The sequence below is a fragment of the Myiozetetes cayanensis genome, unplaced genomic scaffold (assembly GCF_022539395.1).
Source record: "Myiozetetes cayanensis isolate MyiCay16 unplaced genomic scaffold, myiCay2020 scf5-8, whole genome shotgun sequence".
NCBI lineage: Eukaryota > Metazoa > Chordata > Aves > Passeriformes > Tyrannidae > Myiozetetes > Myiozetetes cayanensis.
In genome coordinates this window covers 111,040,917-111,066,844 of record NW_026087742.1, presented here as the reverse complement: position 1 = coordinate 111,066,844, position 25,928 = coordinate 111,040,917, and the positions used below count along the sequence as shown (strand labels likewise).

The 25,928-nt window shown below is 41.3% G+C and overlaps 1 protein-coding gene across 12 annotated transcripts in view; it reads left to right on the top strand.

The window, feature by feature from the left end:
- The window catches only part of LOC126648937 (uncharacterized), a 29,910-nt gene extending 4,671 nt beyond the window's left edge, over positions 1-25,239 (top strand). For 3 of the 12 annotated variants that reach the window (XM_050332658.1, XM_050332657.1, XM_050332656.1), the window contains exon 3: positions 1-25,239. In XM_050332658.1, the coding sequence (XP_050188615.1) occupies positions 13,644-14,567 (924 nt within the window). In that variant the 5' untranslated portion in view covers positions 1-13,643 and the 3' untranslated portion in view covers positions 14,568-25,239. The other 9 variants (XR_007630941.1, XR_007630940.1, XR_007630936.1 and 6 more) reach the window with 9 other exon arrangements.
- Positions 25,240-25,928: the final 689 nt, after the last annotated feature.

Genomic DNA, 25,928 nt, shown 5'->3' with positions numbered 1-25,928 from the left:
TGTCTGCTTGAAGAGATGAGCAGGGACGTTTTGGGGAGCTTTGCTAACACACTCGGCTTTCTCCAAGTTGCTTGGAAGGATTGCGCTTATGGGAATGAGAGAAGTGTCCTGGGGACAGAAAAAGAAACAGTTTCATTTTAGCAGGTTAATGGTTCCTGGACACTGAAGGGCCTACCACTTGCCAAAACTACTTCTTGCTTTTCTTCTTTCAGCTTTCATGCTGTTGTAAATCTAGACAACATCTTTCCCTGACCAAGGAAAAAACATTGACCTTTTCTGGTGTTGACAAAAGCAGCAGAAGACAAATCCAGATACAAATATTTTCATCCATTGCCACAGAAACTCCTTGAGACCCATATAGCCCTGTCTGGTCAGCTGAAATGTGAACACAGTCCCTTGGCTGAGAATGGATGGAAAACCTTTCTCTCTTTAATGAGAGTATTCTTCCACCCAGCACAGGAGGAGAAACATCTCTATCCCCAAAACCCTGCTTTGTTTTTTCTTTTAGGTCAGGTTTTGTATAAGGAAAGCCGTGAAACTTACTCTTAGGACTAGAGGTTGGAGGTGGTGACAAGAAGAGCAGAGCGGTTGGATTTAAAAGATAAATGCCTTTTAAAAGACATTTTGTTCTGGATGAGACTTTGAGAGACAACTGAATGTTTGTATTCCCAGAATTAGAACGACTTTTTTTTATGGCACTGCTACAGTAATTAAGGTTTAGAGTTCAGTTCAAAACCTGGTACTACCACAACCGGCATTGGTAAAGAAAAGAGGATAAATAAGCTAGTGGTTCTTCCTCCTTCAAAAAAAAAAAAGTCAGGATTTTCAAAATTACAGGAAAATTCATCATAAAGCATTTTTTCAGTTGGCCTCAACAGTCTTTGGATCCAGTCCTTGGAGACATTACTACTGCTAGAACAAAATGGAGTGTCAAGGGAGAAGTGCACCAAATCTTATAGCCATTGTCGAGAAGAACTGTTTTCTCATCTTCCTGTGAGGTCTCAATCACAAAAGCTTTTCAGCTTCTTTCAGTGGCTGAAGCCCTTTTTCTGTAATCTCCAGTTGTGCCTGTATTACAGGTTAGGGGAGTGGTGGGATAGGCTTGTGTTAGGAGACGGGGAGCAGATGCAGCTACATCACTGGGAGAGGAGAAGGCTGAGGGAGATGCCAGCTCAAGTTTTGTTCCAAATACTTCTCTTCTCTACCACTGATTGGTAAATCGTCCTTAGTATCTCCGTGGACCAGCCCACTACAGAGCTGCATGGAAATCTTCTATGGTAACGCCTTTCCTAGCAGAAAAAAGAGAAAAAAAAATAAAGGTAATGGGGTTTTTAATCTAAGCAGGACAGATTCAAAGAGAACTAGTTTTGGAAAACAATTTTTTTAGAGAAAGTCTTCAGAGGTCTCACCTGAACTTTCTGAAAGCAAATGTTTCGGTTTTTCAGATTGATAAGACAATTTACAGGGTCTTACTTTATAGTACATGAAAAAAATTAGTTTTCAAGGTGGGGTAAGAATGAGAGATTGAGTTTTTATTGTTAATTAAACATTGAGAGCAGCTCAAAAAGGGGGTTTTAGAGCGTTTTGGGGGAATTTGGTTTGGCCTCAGGAAATCTGGGAAAAAACGGAATGCCTTTGTTTCCTTCTGAGAAAGAAGGATTTTTCAAACCCATTGCTTTCCCTGTAGAGAGAAATCCATCTCTCACCCATCCCTAATACTCAGGAGCCTGTATCTTTTGCAATGGCAGGACTGGATTTGTGCTGTGGGTGCTTAGTGGGATCACAGCCAAAGAAAAAGCACTGTGGCTGTCAGGGGAAAAGAAACTTCAGCTCGTGGGTAGGAGTGGGTGAGCCTGAGAATTACCCATGCTTGTCTGAAAATTGGCAGCCTGGTTGGAAAGCATCCAGGATCTCCAAGTGCCTGGAGTTTACAGGCCAGCCCAGGAAACAGCCTGCCTTAACAGCCCCGGGACACCCTGGAGGCCTTTTTTGGTTAAGTGCAAACCTTTAGTCACACTCACAGGCCCCACCTTTGAGCAGCAACCCAGTCATTCTCAAAGAATGTCTTAAAAATAATTAAATGGCTTTACATCATGTTCCAGGAGATTAAATTTTTCTGCCTTGCATTTCTTAAAGCTACCAGCTTATAAGGTAGCATGTCAAAGTAACAAAAGGTCATACGTGGCACTACTTGCTGCCTCCAACAAGGAGGAGTAGCCTGGTACATTGTAATCCTTTTTCTTTGCTAACAAGAGAAAAGAAGATAAATGCAACAGTCTTGGGTTAGGCTGAGTAGTGTCAATAGACTTTCTGCATCTACAAGTTCCCTCTAGTCATGAAATGTTAACGCAAAATGGGCATTAAAGCACAGCTGATGTACCCTTTTCCTGAAAAATAAGTTGTTTTCCTCACATTCAGCTGCTCAAACATATATAGTGTCCCCTAGTCTCTCTTTAATACAAGTGCAGAGTGGTGCATTTGGGATCGCTTTACCTCCTGGTAAGTTGTGGATGTCTTCCAAACATATGTTGAACATAAAAAGTATGTCCTCCTCAGGTGGAATTTGGAGAGTCCCTTCATTTCTCCAGTACTTGTAAAAACAAACAAGCAAACAAAGAAGTAAAACCAGTTTAAAAGTGAGGAAAGGCTCTAAATAATGCCACTGTGTTATCACCTGCTGAGGTTCGAAGGGTTGTTTCGTTTATCTTTTCAGTTTTTTTTTTACTTTCATGAGGTTTAAATGTCCATATTTTAAGACTATCTGTGGCAGAGAAAAGAAAAAAAAGACCATCATGAGCTACAGGCAGACACAGGTCCTGTAATAACGCACTGCAAATAAACACCTCAATCTCACAGAGAGATCTTTGTGTTATTCCATTGCTACAAGATTCTTTTTTTGCAATGCTTTTCAAATCAGCTTAATTATGATTCTCAGAGGAATCTCAACTTTCTTTTTGCATCATGATAACAAAAAATGTAGGTGCCATTTTTGAGCACTATTCCACATTACAACCCCATGTCTTGTTCCAGTTCCTGGCACCCCCAACCACAGTACAGATGTGGCTCTGATAACCCCTCCTGGGCAAGCTGCTGGTCTCCTCATGTGGAGAAAGGACATAGAGAGGAATACATAGCTTAGGATAACTGAAAAAGCTTTTCCAAATTTTTCTCTCTCTTTTCAATTGTTTGATGAAAACATCATGGAGGAGGAAATAGGTGAAAAGAGAAAATGATGGTCTATGGGCTTTGTGCCAGACTCAGAATATGAAGGATGGAAAAGGAAAAAGAGACAAAAGAAATGGTAGGGATAGTATGAAAATGAATGAGAGAGGGAAAACGGCCACGATATACAGAAAGAAAGCAAGAGGCAAAGTGGCTGAGAAAAGAGGGAGAAGACAATTTGAAGGAAACATGCGAGGCTGCAAAATAGTAGCTGTACTTCTCTAGTGGAAAATAGTCATTATGGGGCACACATAAGCGAATATAACATTAAAAATTACACAATAGCAGATAAGTAAAGGCTGTGGGTAGGTCTGGATAGTTCTCCTCCAAATAAGGCAGCTGAAAGTCAGCATTCCCTTATTGCAGCTATTGTGAAGCTAAAGTTCACTTGTACTGAAATGTTTCCTTACTTTGTATCATAGCTTGATAAGTGATTTGTTCCACTGGGAGAAAACCTTTTATCACCGTGGCCCATGTGTGTTTTGTTGGCACGGTATCTGAAGTGCAATTATTCAATATACTTTTTTAGCTGGTGGGTATTTGTTTGAATTTTTAACAAAGGCGGGGTAAAACAGTGTTTTTCAAAAATTCTGGTTTGCACTTTCTCAGCTCTTCTTTTGTTCCTTTTTCTGTCTGTCTACAGCCAAATCCACTCCCTGAAGCACTGAGGCACCGCAACCCTTAAACCAAAAATCCTTTGAGTGCTTGTAAATGCCCTGCTCACCCACAGGCACACCAGTTCCACCAGTGACCATTCCCACTGTCGTTGTGCTGATGGGCTCTGGGAGGCCAAGCACAGTCCACTTCTGATTTGAACAAGGTACCACTGCAGGGATTACACACCAAACCCCAGTGCCAGAGCTGCAGCAGGGCTCCTGGTTCTCCCAGTGCTAGTGCAGCCACTGCTTGGTGACAGCTTTTACAACACTCTCACACTTGTTAAATTCCTCCTCTCCTTGATTTCATATGCTGAACAGTAGCCAAAGCCATAATCTGTGATCCTTCTACCTCCCAAGAATCTTGTAGCCATACGGTTTAATGAACAGGTGTCCTGTTACAATGACAGTGACCTGGAAGTGACAAAGAACTTTTCCAAAATGTGCCATGTAAACATCATGGTTTTTTATAAGATGGCTTTTTTTTTTTTCCCCCATTCTCAACCCTATTTACACAATAACCTTTATTTTACTGGACTTTTTTCTCTTCAGTTCTTGAATAATACAGGTTTTACATGAAAATAAATGTTAGCCCTTGGCTTTGTTCATGCAGACGTGTAAGCATCTGTCTAAACTGAAGAGCATCACAACTTTTTAGCATAAAGCATCTGATTTTTGACCATTTTGTAATTGAAAAGTACACAGAAGTTAGGCAAGGCTGGGCAATATGTAAATGTTATCTACCAAGAGAGGCTGCTACACTGTACAGCTGCTGTAAATCACAGGCCTGGTAAAAGCTGATGCTGGGGCTAAGTGTCCTACATTCAATAAAGAAACAATTTTCTTTCTTTGATGATGGGTGACCATCCTCAAGCTGCTGACCACATATTGTGAGATGTGTCCCTAGGGATTTCTTTGGAGATAAGGCATTGGAGTGCTCCTTGGCTGCAGCTCTATTAAAATCAGTCAGAGAGTGAAAGTAAGGAAAAAGCAACCATACAGCAAAAAAAGAGTGTGGCCCTGGGTAGAAATAGGAACCCAACACTTCTTTTGGTCAGAGAGCTTACTGAAAAGTCCAACCATCATTTCTCAACAAGGAAATGAATTTGTTGATTGTTCCCACTGGTCCAGGAAGAAAAACAACGCAGGATAAATAAACAGGGTTGCCCAAAATAAATAATTTGTCTCTAAATATCAGTGTCAAAACATCACCCTCATGGAACTGAACTAGCATGATCCCAATTGTTCTATCTTCTACTGGGATGAGGGAAAAACTGCATGCAGCCATTGGACAGCACACAGACTTATAGATACAAAAACTGGGGAACCAGGACATGGCAGTGAAGACCTGTCTCTTCTTCATTTGCAAAAATCCTCAGTCAGTCTCACTTCTCAAGGTGACCTGTCTTCCCCCTTTCTCTGAGCCACTGGTGTTGCCCTGTTGAGCTGGCTGAAAAACTGAAGGGAATTTTGCCTATTTGAAACCATTTAAATTTAAAACAAAAAGACTTTCAGAATTCCTACAATGCAGAAACTTAATAACTCTGGCAATTGCAGGAAATACTTGGTGCAGTATTCTGAGAGTTCACTTAAAACGTTCTGTCTTGATGCATGGCTTTTCATTTGTGGATTGATTAAAGGCCTGGTCATGACCATGGACCACTAGCAATCCTTCTGAAACCACGAAATCACGGTGCTGCTCAGCAAGCAGGTTGTAACTCAAATTTGTACAGACCTGGAGAAGACACAGGAACACAGATGAGCTACAATTCCTATGAAATCTTGGGGTTTGTCACATCTTTATATATGCCTGCTGGTCCCTTGCATAACAACCCTTCTTATTGAATGATTACATTTTAGAGGTATGGAATGGGAAAAGATCTCTTGAATCACCCTAATTCCCCCTCCTGCCACAGATGACTACATCCTAGAAGTATCTTCAAAAACCTGCTTAAACTCCACCTTAAAAACGCTACTTTTTTCTTTAACATCTTGGCTTAACACAAATATTGAAACTCAAGTTCCTGATAACATTCTGACTCCAAGCTTTGAACTAACCTTTGAAAGTGCTATAAGCAGGTTATTTTCTGCCGTCAGATGACTTGTTACTCTGCAATGACATTTGCCTTTCCTCTGAGTGTGGCACACTGTGATTAAGAAGTGAGTTGTTTATCCTCTGTTCATAATCGCTTGTAAGGATCTGAAATACCTGTTACACACCACCAGCCATCCCTCCTGTTCTCTGCTACACTGTCATTTAGCTTTATGGTCAGTTTAACATTCTTGAGCCAAATCTGAATGCGTAGGACAGCACAGTGCTTATTCCAGGCACATTCAGAGAATGCTGAGGAAGGATTTTATGCGCATCCTTGAAATCCCATGGTGCATTCTCTTATGATCCCTCCACCCAGAAGTTTTAGGAAACAGTCAAGTTTCAAGGTCAGGAGTTACCATCATGATCATCTGCAGTTTTTCATGCACTCAATCCCTTAATACCCCTAAGGGAATTACTGTTCCCTCTTATGTGAATGAACTCTCCTGAGCCAAGTAACTTCTGTTTAAAGTAAAAACTGTTCCTCAAGAAAAAACAGAAAAAAAGTCCAGCCTTGCTTACATCACCTTTCACTATCAAATACCTTCTCTTAACATAAGAGCTAATAAATTATGAGCAAGCCATGTGCTGGCTTCATCAGTAAGCTAAATACACAGAGCTTCAACTCTGCCTTTGTGAAGCAAATTTTTCCACATATCCAAGGCTTTTTGCTTGAACTGTTTCTGGTTGGTCACATTCATTTTGAAGAGGATGCCAGAGAGCAGACACAGCACTCCAGAAAAGGTCTTGAAGTCTGGCTCAGTACAGATATCCAAAACAAGTGTGTCTATTGCTGAGGTTATCCCAAGGGCCAAACTCCTTCTCTGGAAACCTGTAGCACAACTTCCCTGTGCTGCCCACAAGGAGCTGCTTTAGGGCCTGGGAAATATGAACCATTTCTTTAAAATTCCATGAGGAATCCAGGCAAAAGGTGAGGGACACAGATTCTCTCTGGGGATGGGAAAAAGGGAGAGACTCTGCTTTTGAGGACATTTCTTTCTCACCAGTCCTGATGCAGTTACCTGTTTGGGAGACAGGTTTTTATGTGTACATTGTCACAGCACCAAGGGATGCAGAATCAGGGTCAGAGCCCCACTGTGATGGGCATTGCAGATCCAAAACATAAAGCTGCTCCCCGCCCTGTGAACAAAAAATTTCTATCAATTTTTTGCTGCAGACTCAGAGTGCTCATAGGGCTTTTGTTTATTGTTTGTCTCACTGTGGTTTATAGTAAAAAATATAGTAATGATCAGCCTAGTTCTTCTGTATTTTTTTCAATCAGTGCCTTATTTGTTTTCTTCCAACTCTCCAGCAGTGTTCACAGTAGTTCAAAGGGCTTGTAAGCTTGGACATCAGAAAACAGGTTGTCAAGTCCAGCAAACTAATATGTAGTGAAAAAATAAGAGTAGACTTTTATTTTTTTTCCCGAATCTTTCAATTCCTGACCTATAATAGAAAGATGTATAAAAATATTGACACCATATGTGAAACAGTGATGATCAGAAGATTTCTACAGGTATTAAAAATAATGATTTAGCACTTCATTAGAGTTTGCTTGTCTGTCTAATTCCCAGTGACAGCTCTGCTCACCGTACCTGGCTAGTAATGGTGTTCAGTAAAGAAACTGGGGCTAAACTCAATAGGAAGCAATTGTGGAATACTTTTACCACAGAGCAGCCTTATGAAAGCAGAGATTGTATTCATTGGTTTCACTGTGGAAAAACAGTGCTGGGTTGTGGATGAGGAAAAATTAATTGATACATGCTGCTACTCTTCATTTTATTCTCTGAATAATAGCTGAGATGAATTCAAGCCATGTCATTCAGTTGAATTTGTTTAGAAAGAGGGCAAGGAGTGCAGATGGCATCCCATCCAAGGTTTGACTTGCATCTCATAAAGACATGGGGAAGATGTAACTGAACTTAATTTAATATGGTGGATTTTGCTTCAATTCCCCTCTAGAAATAAAAATGTGATCTACCCTTATTTGGGAAAGAAAGGCTGTGCTGAAAATAATGAAGCAAGCAGTAGAGGCCATAGTGGGAAGGTTTTGGATCCTGATGGTCTCTGTGCTTTAGCTCCTCTCACAACTATAATTTTTATCCTGTGGGCACTCAGCTGGACTGGGATGTGGCTGCTGTTTGTGCAGCAGATGGGTGGTGCTGTGGCCAAAGCATCAACACAGCATTCAGGAAGAATCTGTTTCTTTTTAGGCTTTGACATGGACTTTCTCCACAATGTTGAGCAAATAACCTGTACAAAGAGAAAGCAGAAAGGTAGTCAGGCAAATTCATTCATGTCAGTGATTAAACTGATTATAGCACTTCTGCCTTAGAAACTCTATGGGTTTGAAAAAGATGTAATTTTTTAAAAGAAACACAACATCAAGATTCTGCTCCCCCTTATCTTGTGATGTGATTTTCCCCTACATAACAATTTAGATTACTTTATTCTTAGAAAAAACAAAATTAGATCCTTCAAGAGCATAAATAGCTATTTAGAGAAGAACAATACTAAGCAAACAACAGTAAAGGTATGCCATTACTGTACTTCAGAAGTGAAGCCCATCTGCAGTCTGCTCTCTGAATCTCACTGCACTGAGCTAGTTTGGGCACACAGACCCTCACTGAAGGACGAAGAGGTGGCAGAGGAGAAACGGGTGAAAAGATCAGCCAATAAAAGCCAAGAGCAAAGCTCCGTGAAACAGGTGGAAAACAATAAGTACAAATGTCAAGCATGAGTCAGGGAAATTCACCCATTTAGTTTTCCTCAGACCAGAGAGAATGGTTGGTTAAGTTAGTTTGTGTCGTCAGAAAGTGTGTGTGGCCTCCCCAGAAATTGCTCTCCACACAAGAAATTGGAAGGCCACCTCTGCCAATCCAGATCTTGGGACCGTTTCATCACATTGCAGAGATGCACTGAAGTATCTGCCATCCTCCCAGGCACCATATGGACCAGAGCTTGTGGCTGTTCTCATGGGATTCAGTAATTATATTGTCATTATTCCTCTTGTTTACTGGAGGGAAAGATGCTATCAAATTTTAAAGAACCAGGTGGGAAAAGTCATGGAATAAAAAGAAGAGATTGAGTGCTGAATTACTGAAGAATGGAAGGAAAAATACCCCACTTTCCAAACCTGTAAAGCTTGCAGTAAAAGGAAAAAGCCACCCAAAAGCAAAACGCACAGAGGAAATAGCAGTGACTTTGAAGTTCTAAACCTCCTCTATGCTGTATAATGTTTTGACCTGTGTATGTGTTTGTGTGTGTACACATACAGAGAGAAAGTGAAAGATCATTTTTGCTCTGAAAAGCTAAATTATTAGAGCTTTGGAACATTATAGGATGTGTTCTCTAAAGTTTGCAATGAATTAAGCAAGTGAGAGGAGATTCAGGGGCTCCACCTTTCTTCTGTAAGACAACATTGGCACCTCAAAGGACATGATAGCCATGGAGAACTTGCTTTTCATAGTCATTAAGTACAGCTGAGGAGTGCCACCACCATTCCTGGTGCCCTGCAGAATACAAAATATACACAGCTCTCATTAAAAGGAATTTAATCTAAAGGGTCAACTCAGAGACTCCAGGAACCAGTTGGGAGCATTGGAAAGTCAGTCACAACAACACAGGACTTCTGTTTTCCAAAAATGCCGTCCTGATGTAGAAATACCTGTCCATGATCAAAACTGACCTGGACTCTCAGGATTGTAAATCCCACTGACAGACACCTTAAAAACACCTCTCTAGTTTCTGCTTTTGGAAACGCTGTGCCCAAGAACAACTGAAAGCAACTCACCCTGTGAAAAGCACACTGAGGGAACCACAGACTCCTTGAATGTCACTGGATTTAGAAAGCAGATCTTCTAGCCACACAGTGTCCCCAACTTCCTGCTTACAAACTGCTTCAGCATTGACTCAGTAGGAATAACACCATCCACTGAATCACCCACCCATCTGCAACACCTGCTTCTTCCTTAGCTGTTACGCCTTCCCTGGGATGACTCAGTTTAGCTGCTCTGAGCCTGTGAGATGGGAGAAGACCATACCTTAATTCACATGGGTTTAGGGGTAATCAAGCCCCCTAATAATTACTGGCTTTTTGCAGTCTGGGATGCAATAATCCCTTGTCCACTCCCTGTGACTCCACTCAGTTGGGGGCTGTTTTGTAACTTTTCCAGCCCTGCCTATCTGGAACACTTTCCTGCCGAGACACTGACTCACTTCCTCTTTAGGAAGCTCACCCAAAATCCTTTTCACTTTAGCTTATAAACTATTATTAACTCCATCTGTAAAGCAAAACTTTTACTCATCAGTAGAGCTAGCTGGGAATTTTCCAGTGATACACACTTTTTTCTATTGTAAGATGTTGATTTGTTAGAACATAAATCTTTTTTAGAAACACACCAGTTTTGCTTAGGCTTTCATCAGAAATAGTGCTTGCATCCAACGAAGGAGAACAGCTCAGATTAGCCAAGACACTAGTGGTTAGGTCACTGACATAGCAAAACTGAGGTTTTTGGCAAAAGAGGGACCTAAATCTGGCCTCCCTATCCTACACAGTGTCATAACAGCAATCATCTCTTAGGATTAAACAAGTTCATGGCCTCTCACTGATGATGTTTTATTAAGTGACAAGTCAGTGGTACAAAAACTTGGTCCTGATATCTTCTCCATTTCACATCAGTGAAATCCCTAGGTAACAGGCAGTTCAGGAAACTCACCTTTTTTTTTTTTTTAAATCTTTCTCATTTTCCTGAGAAACTTCAAAAGATCTCAAGTTTTTCCCACCAAGAAGGATGTTTTTAAAATCCTGAAAGCTGTCACAAAACAGGAGAATTACAAAAGATTCCAGATGACTTGGACTTACTGCTTTTCCCAACAGTAGTCCCAAACAGCAGGTCGCTCCAGTCACCTTACAAGCACACACAGGTGCAGCCAAGTTGCAGGGTTTTTTCTTAGGAGTGATGGCAAATTTCTTTGTGATGTATCTCCAGCAGAAAATAGACCGCATCAGTCAAAGCGTTTCCTCTGAAATACCTGATATTTGTTAAATTTCTGATGAGTGAGGTTGTGGGTTTCTGTGGCTAATGGACACTCCAAATTTGTTAGAACATAGGCACAATTGCACATTTAAATTTCACTATGGATAACACATAGTACATTACCCATGTGTCTACGTTTTTCCACGGGCTAAAGAAGCAAGTGTGTGTTTTTTTCCCCCCTCTATTTTCACCCATGGTTCAGGATAAATGTCTCTCAGAAGTAGTTTTAGATATGTACTTAAGATCAAATTCTTGTATTTAAATATATTTAGTTTAGTCTTTGAAAATGTTCCGTTTTACAGCAAGAGGAATGCCATTATCATCTGAACTGTATCCCTATTTTGTATTCTTATAGTTTTGCTCAGTAGGAATCATGGGGCTAATGGAACTACTCCCACTCACTTGTTAATTGTAATCTGTTACTCACCAAGTGTTGAGCTTCTGGGCAGCTCTTACAAACTATATCAACTATCTTATAACTATGGGTTGCTCCCCATTTAACAGCCAAGAAGTCCTGCAGCTGCTGACACTGTGGACCTACAAAAGCAATGATGTGCTGTCCAGCACCCATTTGATCAACACAACCAAACAGGGTGGTGCACATCTTTCTGAAAAGCAAAGGCTTTTGTTGCTGTTCTGGCTGGGATATCCCACTATATGAGGACACTCTTTCAGTGCTGTTTACCTAACTGTGAGACTCCATGGTGAGAAAGGCACTTCTTTCTTCTAAGAGAACTTCATAATTGAATATCTCATTTCTAGGGAAAATGCTTGTCATCTGTTTCTAGGAAAGACATTATTTCAAGGAGATTTAGCCTTGGCTGTGTCTGCTTTCCATGCACATGCTGTGGATCCATATTTAGTGCTAGAACAAAAGGACAGTGAAGGGAAATGTCTGTGCAAAGGAAATTTTCGACCCAAGAGTGGAGTCTCAAGGGTTTTGACTGAAAAGGAACAGGAAAAAAAAAATATCCAAGCCAATCTGCCTTTTCCACCCCCTGTGTTTGTCAGTTGCTCCCCCTCCTTTAGACTGTCAGATTGCACTCCCATTCTACTGTATGGGCACATAAATCTTGCCAGATATGCTTCACTCACTTAACACCTACCTGCTGGAACTTAGATCCAGAGAGAGGGGAGAAAAGCAACCTCAAACCCTGGCAATTCTTATAAATCACAGTGTTGCTAATCTCTTTTCAAGGGAGTCAAATGTAAAGTCATGTTCCTTCTTGTGAAAACATTACTAGCCTGTGGGTGTCAACACAGCCTTCTTTTCCAAGAAATCTGTTGCATCCCACAGCGACTCTGGAGAAATTGCACTCTGATGACAGTGAAGAGAGTCTGCTAGAAAAACATCACACGCCAATTCCATGCAACAGCAACCTCAACAAGCACTTGTTTTTGTAAGATCAGCTCTCCCCAGTTTCACAAAAAGCAGAATTGAACTTGACCAAGCTACACTTTAGGGGAGTTGTTTTCATGACGTCGTTGTTGCGAGCTCTTTCCCCACCCCAAAAATCACATTTTTAGCTTCCTTATTCATTCTGTGCCAAGATATACTATCCTATTTCTTTACAGCTCTCATACAGAGTAAAAAAGAACTGAAGCCACCCAGCTGCTAGCTTTATACATCCTTCTACACCCTGTCTTCCAGCAGTGGGACTGTCTCCTCCCCTGGGAATACACCTCCTTAGCAGCAAGGAGGTCAGCCCACAGCAGTTAACCTTTTTTGATAAAGGTCTTGTCTTTTCCTGATGAAGAGATCATCCCTGGTCCCTCAGACCCTTACAGAAACCCATCTACTCGTGAGACCTGAGGAAGATCCCAAGCTACTTCCCAGATTAGTATCTGGAGAGTGTCCATAGAGCACTTGCAGGGAAAGAGCCTTTTCTAGGAAGCATTTTTATAACTAAGTAAAGGAAATAACACATGCTTTATGAAGAGAGGGCAGTCAGCATATCACCTAAGTCAGGTATATCACCTAAAGGCAGCACCCATTAAACACTTTGTTCTAGTATTTAAAGGGTGACTATAAAGAAGATGGAGACTCCATTTTTACAAGGAATCACATGGAAAAGACAAGTTAGTCCTGGGGAGATCCTGATTAAAAGCAAGAGGAAAATTTTTCACAGTGAGAACAGCCTTTGGAAGGATCTCCCCAGGGAAGCAGTGAATCCCCCAGTGCTGGACACTTTTAAGATGCAGCTGGAGAAGGTACTGGGTCATCTTGTCTAGACTGTGCTTTTACCAAGGGAGGTTAGACCGGATGATCCTTGAGGTCCTTTCCAACCTAGTATTTTGTGATTCTATGATGCTGATTTGAAGTCACATGGAGTGTGGGACTCCTCTATATTAGAAGTTCCCCACTGTCAGAACAGGAAGATCCTTTGAATTCATGTGCGTGATGAGGAGCACCATAAAATGACCAGAGGTCCTTTTAGTTCCTGCACTACCCAGGGTGAATCATTTACAATTTGCGTATGTTTTGATTTTATGTATTCATTTATTTGGGTACAGAGAAAAGTTCATATACCCATCTGTCTGTGTTGTAGCGTCTAGAGCTTAGACCACAACTTTGCCTTGGCCGTGTTTCTGCCCAAAATAGTGACTCGGCTTGTGACAAGTTCATATGAAGTCATGGGGCTGTCTGAGGAGGCCTCAGCTCTAGACAGAACTTGTCCATTCCCATCCTCCCGCTTCCCTCTCTGCAGTTATCCCAATGCCAGGGTGAAGTCAAGGCACCGCCTTTTCAGGCTGCCCTGGAAAAGCAACAGCACATACCAGTCTGTGTCTGTCAGCCTGTGCATGCACACCTTAGGCATGAACAGGCAAAGCTTCAGCCCCACAGCCCTTCAGGGGCGCATTCACTGGCTGACAGATGTGCGTGTAACCCTGAGATACTTCATTACAGGAGGGTTTGTTAAAAAACAAACAAACTTCGAGCTACCAAAAAAAAAAAATTGTTCAAATGCAGCTATTCACATGGAAATAAGTGCCTGCTCAAGTGGACGAGAGGAAACAACAAAACAACAAGCTGGTTCCACTTCACATGTTGTTCTTCATCTTCATTTCCCAAAGAGCAGGAGAAAGGGGTCATCTCCTCTTTCAGAAGTTCACCCTCTCACTTCATTAAGCAGAGGGGAGGTCTGGGGAGCTGCTGCTGTTTCTGATTCCCTCTGTGCCTCCCTCCCAGGTTGCAGCCTGCACTCCCAAGATTCAGGACAAATCAGCCCAAGAGGCGGCTGTGCAAAGTGGGTTGGGGCAGAAACCCCACCAGGGACCCCACCAGAGTCCCCACCTCACATCACCAGCCAGGCCCACTCTCTGGTCTCATCTCACTGCATATCTGTCCTCTCCCAAATCTCTTTCTTCTGGGATGATCTCGAAGTCTGGGAAAACATGAAAAAATCTTTTCAAAACCTGTCAGCAATAGGGCAGGAAAAGGAACAGAAGAAAAAGTCACTGAAAACAAATGAACCAAGAGACAAAAAGAAGAACATACATGTTTTAGAATTACTATCTGAAAGATTTGGAAGGGAAAAAAGAATAATTTTTCTATGAATTTTTTCCTAATAAAATTTTCTAGCAAATTATGACCCCAATAAGAGCATTGGCAAGCTGGCATCTGTTTTGTTCTGGTTCATTAATCCATTATGAGAGGTGACAGCCCATATAATGATTTCTTGGCAAGGCAAAGAGGCAGTTCTTTGGGTAAATCATAACTCCACTGGCATCACATGGTACTGTGACAATTTACACCACACAAGGGCCTATTCCACTATCTGAATTCCCTCGCCCGGTTTGTATCCTGGCCAGCTTGACTTTTATGGTTAAACATCCCTGTCATTTATTATTCACACTGTGGCAGAAACTTGAAGTCACAATCAGGACGCTGTTTGCACGGGGTTGGATGCTGTGACAACATATGCAACACCATTCCAAAGAGCTTTCATTCTTACTCTGCTGTTATCTGACACATCCCCACCCTGAGTCCCTCCAAACAGATTTTCACCAAGTGCTTAAATGGCTGAACTTTGGCCAAGAAGGCACCATGGAATTACTCACAGTGGCAGCCTAGATGAAATGTAAGCATCACCAATTCATCCAATTATTTTTCAATAGAAGCTGGGGCCAGAAGGGACTTTGTACATCATTACTCTTGATATTCCAGACATTCTTGTTTGGAGTTTGGTTCTGCAGAAAGAAATAATAGTTTGTTTCATTGACAGCGGAGGACAAGTAAAAATTAGCAGATTTTATGGGACATAAAAAAGTCCATTAGAAAATGATGTTTAGAGAGAGACGTTTTTCATCGTGCAACACAATTCTTTACCATGTTTCAAAATAAAATATTGATGAAAAACATATGACTATGCTTACCAAATATTATTTTTGAGTAATCTATAAATTTAGAGAGATTATAAGAGAATAATAAAGGAATGTGATGGATAAAAGGAGGGTAAAAGTGATGGTAGTTTAAAATACACCTTTTTTTTTTGACTCTGTGCACTGAAGAAGCTAATAGTGGCTTCCCAAAAGTTGGTTTTGGTAGTGATTCACTTCCATCCTTGAGTTCACTCATAGCTCCTGTAAAACTGAACTTCAGACCAAATTCAAACCATAAATATGGGCGCCTCAGGAAGCCTGGATTGCTTGAGATATGAATCCAGATCTCGGTTCTGCATATCAGCCAGGACAGAAGTCTAGGTCTGAATGCCCTTCCAATACCATGGCTCTGCTTGTGGGTTCCCATATTCTCAGCTGGTGCTTCTCTCCACTGGAAAGGCAATTACTATCCAGGTAACAAGCAGGGACAATTTCTTTAAAAATACTTACAAAAAAATGACAGTTGAACAATTTAAACTGTTTCCCAAATGCATATGGAATCAGCCTGGAAGAGACTCTATAAACAGAACTACCCATGAATCAAAAATCTCTTTAAGTTTTTCTTGCAACTTGAGTTAAATTTCTGGGTTATTCAAATTTATGTGAAATTGAGATAAACCTCCAAGATTCAGTCACTTTTAATAGCATGAGATACAGACTTCTCAAATCTGCTGTGAAAACTGAAACCTGGGCCAGCTTTTCATCCACAAGCCACACTTAACATCAGTAAAAAAGACATCACTCTCTCTCTCACTTCCTATGCAGTTTAAGAAAAAAAAAAAAAAAATGGCAAAATAGGAATATACAGGACAGATTAAAAAAATTATTTCTGAAAAACACAGTCCTTTCTCATTCTGGCACTTCCACTCCTATCAGATGTTTTGTTTCATACAGTTCACCAGCTTCTGTGCATCCCCAAATCTGCATGGGAGATACTCAGGCTCTTTGCAAGCTGGGCAAACCTCAGAGGTGACCCAGAAACCCGCTCAGCAAAGCACTTGCCTGCACCCGTCAGAGGCTGAGCACAGCTGAATTGGCACCTTAACCCATACCAAGCCACTGCTGCCAACTCCAGGCAGGATTTTTCTAACTCCTTGTTCCAAAGGAAAAAAAGAAATGATTCTCTCCAGCCAAAATCCCCTCCTGGCCTGCAAATATGTTCAGGCACACACCTCTGTGTTGTAAATGAAATATCTGGCGTACTGCAAAACCGTGCTGAAGGAGCCAACTGGAACCGAGCAGAGCCAGCGCTGGGAGAAGGTGTTTGAGCTGTTGAATTTAGTGACTCCTCGTATGTCACATCCTAGGCAGCATTACACATCTCACTTTAATAGTCATGGTGGTGGGTATGAATTTACCACCTGGTCTTTTCAGACCCGATAATGGGCATTTTGAGGGGCACTTCTTGGGTTGCCTTATGTGGAAGACATCTATCTGTCATCCTGCCTGCAAAGGAAAGCAAAGCTCTTGTGCCATCCACTGACTCCAACAGTAAAAGTTACAAGGAACTCAAGGTGTCCTGTTTAGTTCCAGTTACACGATTAGGTGGCCAGACCACATCTTTTCAAGTCCAGGCCAAAGCGAGCCTTTGAAATCACTAAGGAACACCAGTCAGAAGACTCCAACTTACACATGCACTTGGATACACAAAGCATTTCTGAAGGGGTTGGTATGAACTGTTTAAAATTTGATAATATAGTTTTTATGCTTTCTAGATTTCGGTGCTTTTTAAGGGATCACATTAGTAAGAGAGAGAAAAAGGAAAAAAAATGAAAATTTAGAAGGGATTTTGCATGTTCCTTAATGAACCGGGAGGGTGACTGGACACCATTCCATGTGAGGCAATGAAAAGACCAAAGCATGAAATCATAAACTTTCATCCTAAGAGTAAGTTGGTACTGAGGACTGTCTGAGTCAGTGCCAACAGTCTGATTTCTGATCTTTGGCATACACGCATTTACGTTTATTCCAATGAGGTATCATGAAGTAATAACAAAGCAATGAGGTAATCCTGAAATAATGAAGAAAACCTAAATTTTCCCAGATAGCAGTGGTAAAGTATCTAGCAGTCCTGAAATGCTCTGCAAGGTTTGCAAAGCACTGTATCCAACATTTACTGGGCAGAGCTCATTATATTACCATAATTTTCCTCCAAATTTTATTCTCTTAAGAAGTCAACAAAGAAAAGCAGAAACAAAGCCTGGATGATTCCTGAGGAATCGTGGGTCTATTATTTTCCCAAGGGCATGACACTCTACACCCAACAGACGTCTGTCTGATCTGGTATCAAAAATCCCCAGCAAAAAAGAATCTATTAAGCTTTTGCTGAACTCAGCACGTGGTAATTCAAATTAAATTCATAAAGGTGAAGAGCATCTGTAAGGTCCTGCGTGGCTGGAAGAACAAACTGTGGGAGGCAACACCTGACCATGTAAGACAGTAGAGTCTTTCCTAGGAACAATCCATACTTGCAGTTGAGACCAGATACTCCTTCTACTGTATTGTGAAAAAGCAGTTCTTCTCCTCTTACAAACCTGAGCATGAAACATAAAAAAAAAATGTTTTTAAGAGGGAAGAAAAGGGAACATAACATCAGCTTGGGAAAGTGTAGCCACCCTCTATACAAAAGAACAGGCTTCCCTGGGACACCTTTAGCAGCAGTCTAACTTCACTAATTTTCCATGTGTGCCCAGCAGGTGAATGCAACTTCCACACATTCCAACATCCATGCATCTTCCCATCTTCCATATATTAAAGTGCAGCAGGTCCTTTGCCACCCATGTCCACCTTCCCAGGGGTCAGTTCTTCCAGTGTTCAGTGTGTGTAGGAAGCTTGCATGGGCTTGCCAATGCTTAGGAAGAAACTCTTCATCCCAGAAGGTTTCTGAACCCCCCTGCAGTCCACTGGGGTCTCACTTGTGGCTGTGCTGATCTCCCAGTTGCAGCCTGCTGCAGTTTGCCTGTGCGAGGTCTCTGTGTTCAGGCTTTCCCTTCATTCACCAGCAAGGGGAGCAGAGGACACATTTCTCCTTGGAGCTCCTGGCTGCAAGATTTACAGTTTGGGATCTGTCTGGGATTTTTTCCTCATTTGGCAGACAGGTCCTTTGACACCTTAGGTGCTGTGCTGTCAATTAAGTCCACAAGGCTAATCCCACTGTGATTAATTTTACTTGATTCCGAGTATGGAGAGGCTTTGGTGGAGCAGCATTCTCAGGAGAAAGCACCAGTGCTTTCCTGATATCCTCAAGCAACTATTGGCACATTGTATGGCAGACTGCAGGCCCAGCAGGCATCGTCCTGTTACTCCATGAATTTTTGGACTGCAGTGTTGAGGGACAGTGAGGGACGGCTGTTCCTTCGGGAAGAGGAGCCAGGAGCCCAGACTCATAACAAGGCAACAATGCATCAGCTCCAGGGCTTACTGGATTCATTGAGCAGTTCCCTGGCCAGGCAGAAAAAATAACTTATTAAAAGGAAAGAAAAGAGTAGTTGTTTCCTGACTGAAGGAGCTGAGTTAACTCATGGCAGCGGCTGAGGAGAAGAAAGGAAGGGTCAGGACCATGCAAACAGGAGTGGGGACAAGGTATGGCATGAGTAGAGGAGGAGGGAAAAGGATGCAAGACGGGGTTCTTGAAGGTGGCAAATCATAATACTGGCTCACCTGCTGTAGGTGAGCACATGGATCACCTGTAGGTGCTGTGCAGCAGGAGAAAATCTGGATATGGGAACCGGAGCTGCACATCCTGCCCTGTTTACCACTGCATAACAGCAAGAGATCTCTCCTCTCTGAAGCATTTTTGAGCTTACAGCTAGATAAAAGCAGCCCTACGCATTTTCTTTCCCTTTTTACCTACAGATGGGAGTAAAGAGCCTTGTACCTCTCAAGCTCTGAATCACTGGGCTTACGATAAATATATCCACTTTAAGAAAATGCAAGACATAGGAAGTGTTCACAACAGTCATGAAGAATAGATTATCACATCAAACAGTCTTGGCAATGTTTATCATTTTCCATGCATTTATACATTTCATGTGGTGCAGCTTACTTACATTGCAACCCAGAAAAAATGAGTTGGCCCAGCTTGGAAAGAATTTCACATTCTTCAAGGTATTTTTCTAGACTCACCAAGCTTATTTTTTGTTTTGCATTAAAATTCTACAAGTAGCACTAACAAGAACTAACCCCATACCAGCCATTTCAGACACGGCAATGTGGTATTTAGTAGTTTAATATTGTGATCTTAAACTTGTAACTTGGGTCAACTCACCCTAGCATACTTTCCTTGGAGCAACCTTCTATAAGCATCTTTGGGAATTGCATAAATGCTGTGCATGAATATTGTCCTTAATTTTGTGTTTTCTATACAATTTTTTAAAAGCTATAAATAAATAATAATTTTACCTGTTTAAGCATAATATAAAACTGAAATGTATATTTAAAAAATCATCTGCAGCAAAATACTCAAGAGGATGAAAAATGTCAACATATATATAAATATATATATATATATATATAAATGAGATAATGTTTTCAGCTTAATCTTTTTTTAAATGAAGCTGTTTTGGTATGAGAGTACAGGTAGAGGCTTGATACTCTTCCAGGCAGGTTAATGTTATAGGTTTTATGCCAGAGAAGTTGTGGATACCCCATCCCTGGCAATGGGGTTGGAACTGGATGATATTTAAGGTCCCTTCCAACCCAAACCATCCTATCATTCTATGATACATAACTGACAAAATATTCCTTTCAAAAGGAAATTAAATAAAAAGTATTTTATTTTTCTCCCTAGCACAGTTGCTTTATTTTATCCAAAGCTCATTATGATGAAGACTAAATGCTTTTGTCTGATCACTTGGTCATGTTTGCAGAGAAATCTGGATCCTGTCCCTGCCAGGTGAGTTTCAGGACCTGAAATCAGAGCTAGAGACCAGTTGTGCTGTGGGCAGGTCACTGCCTCACACCACTTTTCCAGAACAGCAGGTAAGTAACTCCAGAGATGCAGCACACATGGACACCTGGCTTCATCCACAGATGACTTTCTTTGCAGCTTCCCTCCCCTCCTCTTTTTCCTCCTCTCCCAAGCCTCGATGGAGAAGAATTTCTGTGCCAAGAATGCTCCCATTGTTTCCCCCATAGCACAGTGAGTGCAGCACAATCCGTTTCCATGATTTGGTTCAGGAAGAGCATCAAGCAGAGTCTTGAAGAGCTCCATATGTTTAGCCTGTCAAAGAGAAGATAGAATATTCTTTTATTGTAAGTACCTTATGTACTCTTACCAAGCAGAAGCCAAACATGAATCAATATCTGGGAGTTAAATCTGGAGAAATTCAAGTGAGAAATAAAGACCAATGTTCTAAGATCATAATTAATTATTTGCACAAATTAGCACATTAAGAGGTGAATCCTTTATCTCAAGCCCAGGTGCCTTTCTGGAACAGATACTTTAGGCAAATACAAGATGCTGAACACAGGTTAAGGGTAGTTGGGTGAAATTTTCTGGAGGTCAGACCACTAGTTTACTTGACTCAGAAGTACATATATCTAATAATCACCTGGTTTTAAATAAAGTATATTTAACTTGAACAAAAAGGATTCAAAGCATTTTAGAAGATACTAAGAAAGTCAGTCTGTAGTTTATACCATTCAAATCTGGAAAGCCACAAGAAAAGATGATCATATTCTCTTCACCATGGAAACATGGATACACTGAAGAAATCAAAATGTTGGTTACTGTGCGATAGAAGACAAAATGGGACACGAGGGCTGTGAATTGAGTGGTTAAAACTGAATAAACTTTTAAAGACCAAAGGACTCAGCTTGTAAAATGCATCCTGTAATTGCAATGGGAGAAAAGCAGCTAAAGACACGTTTCTTGGGAAAGATAGTGGTAAACCCCAAGGACCACACTCAGAAAGCCCAGCATGCAACAGCAAGTTGAGGAGGAAGGTTGAAAGGTAGAATGGCAAGATGGAAGAGGTAAAAATAAAGATCAAATAGTTGAGTCAGTGGTTATTACCTTAAAAAATTCATGCCATTTCACAATTATGAACTGATTTTAATATCATTCACTTCTCTTGTGACAGTGGAAGGACAACAGTGTGAGATTGTTGCTGACCATTTTTCAATTTAGCAATGTTTTCTGTTGCTAAGACACAGATGTGATTCTTCTGATTGCCTGAACATGATTACCAGTGAGTTTTCTATTAGAAATAGATGTGTGAAGTGAGTATTTCACTGTGGATACAGAAATCAATGTCACAAACATCAGGAGCTATATATAGAGAAGGACAGCTATAAATTCAGAGCCTCTTGGATACAATTTCTTCTCTCCCTGGGGTAAATCAGGAATAAGTTGGAGTAAGTAAGGGACAATGCCTTTTTTACTTTCAGCAGCTTCTGGGAGGGCTTCCCAAAGACATGGGCCACGACAGCCTGTCACTGAGGGACAACATGGTTTAGGTATGTACTTTCAGCTAGTTCCTCCTTCTTTGCCTCTCTTTTTCTTGTGAGAAAAAGCACCTTTTTGGTTTTTTGTTTTTTGTTTTGGGTTTTGTTTGTTTGTTTGTTTGTTTGTTTGTTTTCTCAAAGCAACCACAGAGAATGGCCAATATTGAGGGTTGTTTCACTTGGGAAAAGAAGCTAGTGCTGGACCTGGGTGCTTAGTGCAAGACTGATCACTGAAAAAGGATGTCAGGAGCCCTATTTTCCTGAACTCAGCATGGGCAGACAATAGGACGCAGTTTCCATTTCAAGATTCTTTTCAGCCAACACAATCCATAACCGAACTTCTTTTTTTCTCTTGGTCTCTCTTTCTCTCTCCACAGCTCTATCTTAACAGCAGATGACAAGTAATTTTGTGGTGTGTCCTCATTTTCCATCTCTCTGTATTTCTTTTCCTGCAGACTGGGCACGCACACTCAGCTGGTGTTAATTCAGCCCCTCAGTCTTTTTGTTCTCTGTTCTCATTCAGGCCACCATATAGATGGTTTCTCCCATCAGGAACAAAGAGGACGTTAATTTGCCCACTGTTTTGCTGACTCAAAGGTATTATGTTCCCCAGATTCCAAGCAGAGATGTGAGTGCACATGGATCAAAGACAAGATGTGCTGAGGGCCATTCCCTCATCAAGGTAACAGCCCCTGAGCCATAACTTCCTCAGCCTCTCCTCTTGACTTCTGGCTCGTGCAATGACCAACCACTGAGGACAAGGTTATTTCCTAACACAGATGAGTTCCAAGCCAAACACTTTGCATCCTGAAAGCTGTGCCATACAAGTTCTGTCCACTTGAGATGCAACTGGCTAAGTTGCTTATTACTTATTTTCCAGGTTGGCTTACAAGTAGATTGCTGCCTCTCAAACTGAATCTCCACATTGTGAAGAACCTCCTAAATCAACCCTGTGATAGAGAAGTGTATAAAACTGAACTGTGCAAATGCAGGTTTTTAAAAATCAGGTCAGAGAAACCCTGTCTATGAAGAGGGTCAAACAGTAGGAAGAAGAGAGAACAGAAAAGAGGAAAAAAAAAAGCATGGTTGTCTTTCCTGTTCTCATTTAGCCTGAATAAGAAATTAAAGAGGGGAGGAGGGAGGGAAGAGGAAAGGCAGAACTAGAATAAAACTATTTCAGGATCTTTTATGGGTGCCAATCTTTATTATTTACATATAAAACCTGACTGGACAAAGCACTAAAAATACACTGTATCTCATTGGGAACAATCCTATACCTGCAGGGAAATGTAGCAGTTGACATAAATGGCCTTTTTCTATCATTAGCCTCTGTGATTCCATACCCATTTCATCCGCAGCGTGTATGCTTCTGACAAGTCTCTCTGCAATAATAGTTCCAGAAATACAATCCAGTGCAGCACTCATTCTCTGCACTACTGAGGAACTGGTGCTTTTTAGTGCTTGTCATATTGGTGTGGACATTGATGACAGAGGTCCCAGTGCTCCTCTCTATTCCATTAGTTTTATATCAGCATAATTCATGCAGGGAAAAATGTATAAGCAGAACATCTCACACAGGTTTTGGGGTGATTTCTACAGAAAGAACAGGTGATGCAGTGTGCTACAAAACTCCTGGAGAAGATGAGCACTGTTATCTGCCATTGATATACGTACTAATTACCTGTCAGCCATTAAGCAACTGCCTTGACTTTTCCACTTTCTTCCAGTCCTCTGGGTCTAGAGTTACCTACCTTCGTTATATTGAAGTTGTCCTGTCAGTCTTGCGGCAAAAACTATTTTTACAGGGCAAATTCCCCTGACCTGATAACAACAGGGGAATCGTCATTACCAAAAGTAGGAGGCATATGAAGAGTTTCAGTTAACACCAGAATACCCTTATAGCACTCTCTGAGAAGGCCACACAGGGCACCTACTGTAGGTTTTGTACACCATCCAGCACTGAAATACCATGTGCTGTCTTTCCCTTTTGAGGTCACCACTTAGCAGGAGACTCCAGCTCATGGAGGTATGTGGGTACTGTAACTGAAGGCAAAATACCTAGGAACTTTGTTCAAGCAGGTTTTTTTTTGTTTCAGGCTTTTCCCACTGAGATTATCTGAAGATCAGTCTCTGATGTGACTTTTTGGTTTCTCTGTATTGTTAAAGAGCTGACCTGGCATGGCATGCAGGTCTATACTACACAAATGTTATCTAGGTTAACATTCTCCTCCCCGTATTCAGCTTCTCATTGCAGGCTTTTGGCTTTGTTGTTTTGTGCAGACAGTCCTCAGGGAGAGGGAGACCTTTGGGCTTGGCTGGCCCACATTTCTTACTGCAGGTGCTCTTGCAGCACCTTGTGAAGTCCAAAGGTCAATCTAAACCCAGAGGGTGGTTGGGCACTAGAACAGGCTCCCCAGGGCAGTGGTCACAGCACCAAGCCTAACAGAGTCCAAGAAGTGTTTGGATGATACTCTCAGAGGCACAGGGTATGATTCTTGGGGATGGTCCTGTGCAGGGCTAAGTGTTGGACTCGATGATCCTTGTGGGTCCCTTCCAACTCAGCATGTTCTATGATTCTGTAAATCCAAATGATGGCCTTAGAAATACTTCTAATTCCAAGCCAAGACCATTTCAGCTCAAAGAAGAGATGTGTTCTATACACAGGTTGCCCAAGAGTTTGTTCAGCCTCAGCTGAGGGAAACCTCAACTGGGAAAAGGTAACTGCTATGTCAGAGTTGGAGTAGGTTGCCCTCAACACATTAATCATGAACTGACTTTGGTTGTTTCTGACCCAGTTGTATCAGTTAAATAAGAAAATGAAGAGTACCTCCTTATGAAACAGCACATTTCCTACCCCTGTTTCTAGTCTGGAAATTTTAATATTCATCCTGACTGATGATTATTAGAGCACTACGTGCGTGGATGGGTGTATTAAATGCCTGACTCTTCCTCCACTTGCATTTTGGATTCCAGGCACCCGTCGTGCTATGGCTTAACAGCAGGAGCAGCAGCCAAGGCAGCTTGTGCAAAAGCCCTGAAATGCCATGTTTTACAAGCTGAAATATGAAGTGATAACTTCAGGAAGTTTGTTCATACTTTGGATAAGTGACTGAGGGAGGAAGCAAGTGCATGGTTTCAGAACGAGTGAATTATTTAAGCCAGCAGCCCAGAAGCGCAAAGGAGGGATGTCAGGCCTCTGGAAGAAGCTGAACTGGACTGTATTCCCTCATCATCATCAACAACAGCGTGGGTGTTCTGAATGCTACCAAGTCCTGGGTTTTGACACGAAATTTTACATCACCATGAAAAAAACATCTGTTCAAATTTGTCTTCACCAACACTTCTGTAATTTAGCAACTTGCCAGTTGCATAATAAAATCAAACTGGGCACGTTGCCTTATGTGTGGCGCTTTGGTTTATTTACGTTTTGCATAGGTGCCCAAAGATCATCAGGCAATGATTGATGAGAAATTCACAATACTACTGCAGGTTCTTAGATTAATAGTCATTCTTGGACAAATGAGACAATGTCACACAAAGTTGAGAGAGCCACAGGGCTTTTTTAAACCTGCTTTTCTAAGCTAATGAGGTCTGTGTGTTTCCAGTGTACGTGTATTTTTAATTATGTGCAACTATGAGACCTGGCAATACTTCTGAATCTGTTCACCAATTAAAAAAAAAAATAAAATCTAGTAGGAATATGGGAAGAGACGTCAAAGATACAACTTTCAGTGAAATTCATTAAAACAGAAAGAGCTAATTAAAATTTACATGAGAGAAAAGAAAGGGCAAGAAGGAGAGAAAGAGTGAAAGACAGACTTTAAATGTCTAGCTATAGGGAAAATTTCAGTTACAGTTCATATATTAGTAAAACTGAAGTTGACCAAAAACTCAAACAAAAACCCATGGTAAACCAGACTTCCTTTACTCCAGTGTTTAGGGAGTTACTTGGAGTTTTGATTTCTTTATGCAGTAATATTTTTCCTGCGCAGTGTTCCTTACACATAGAATTCAGCGACATATAAAGGGGCTTTAAACAATGGGAGGCTGGAATATTGAACGGATAAATTTAGAAGGGAGGGAGGGATT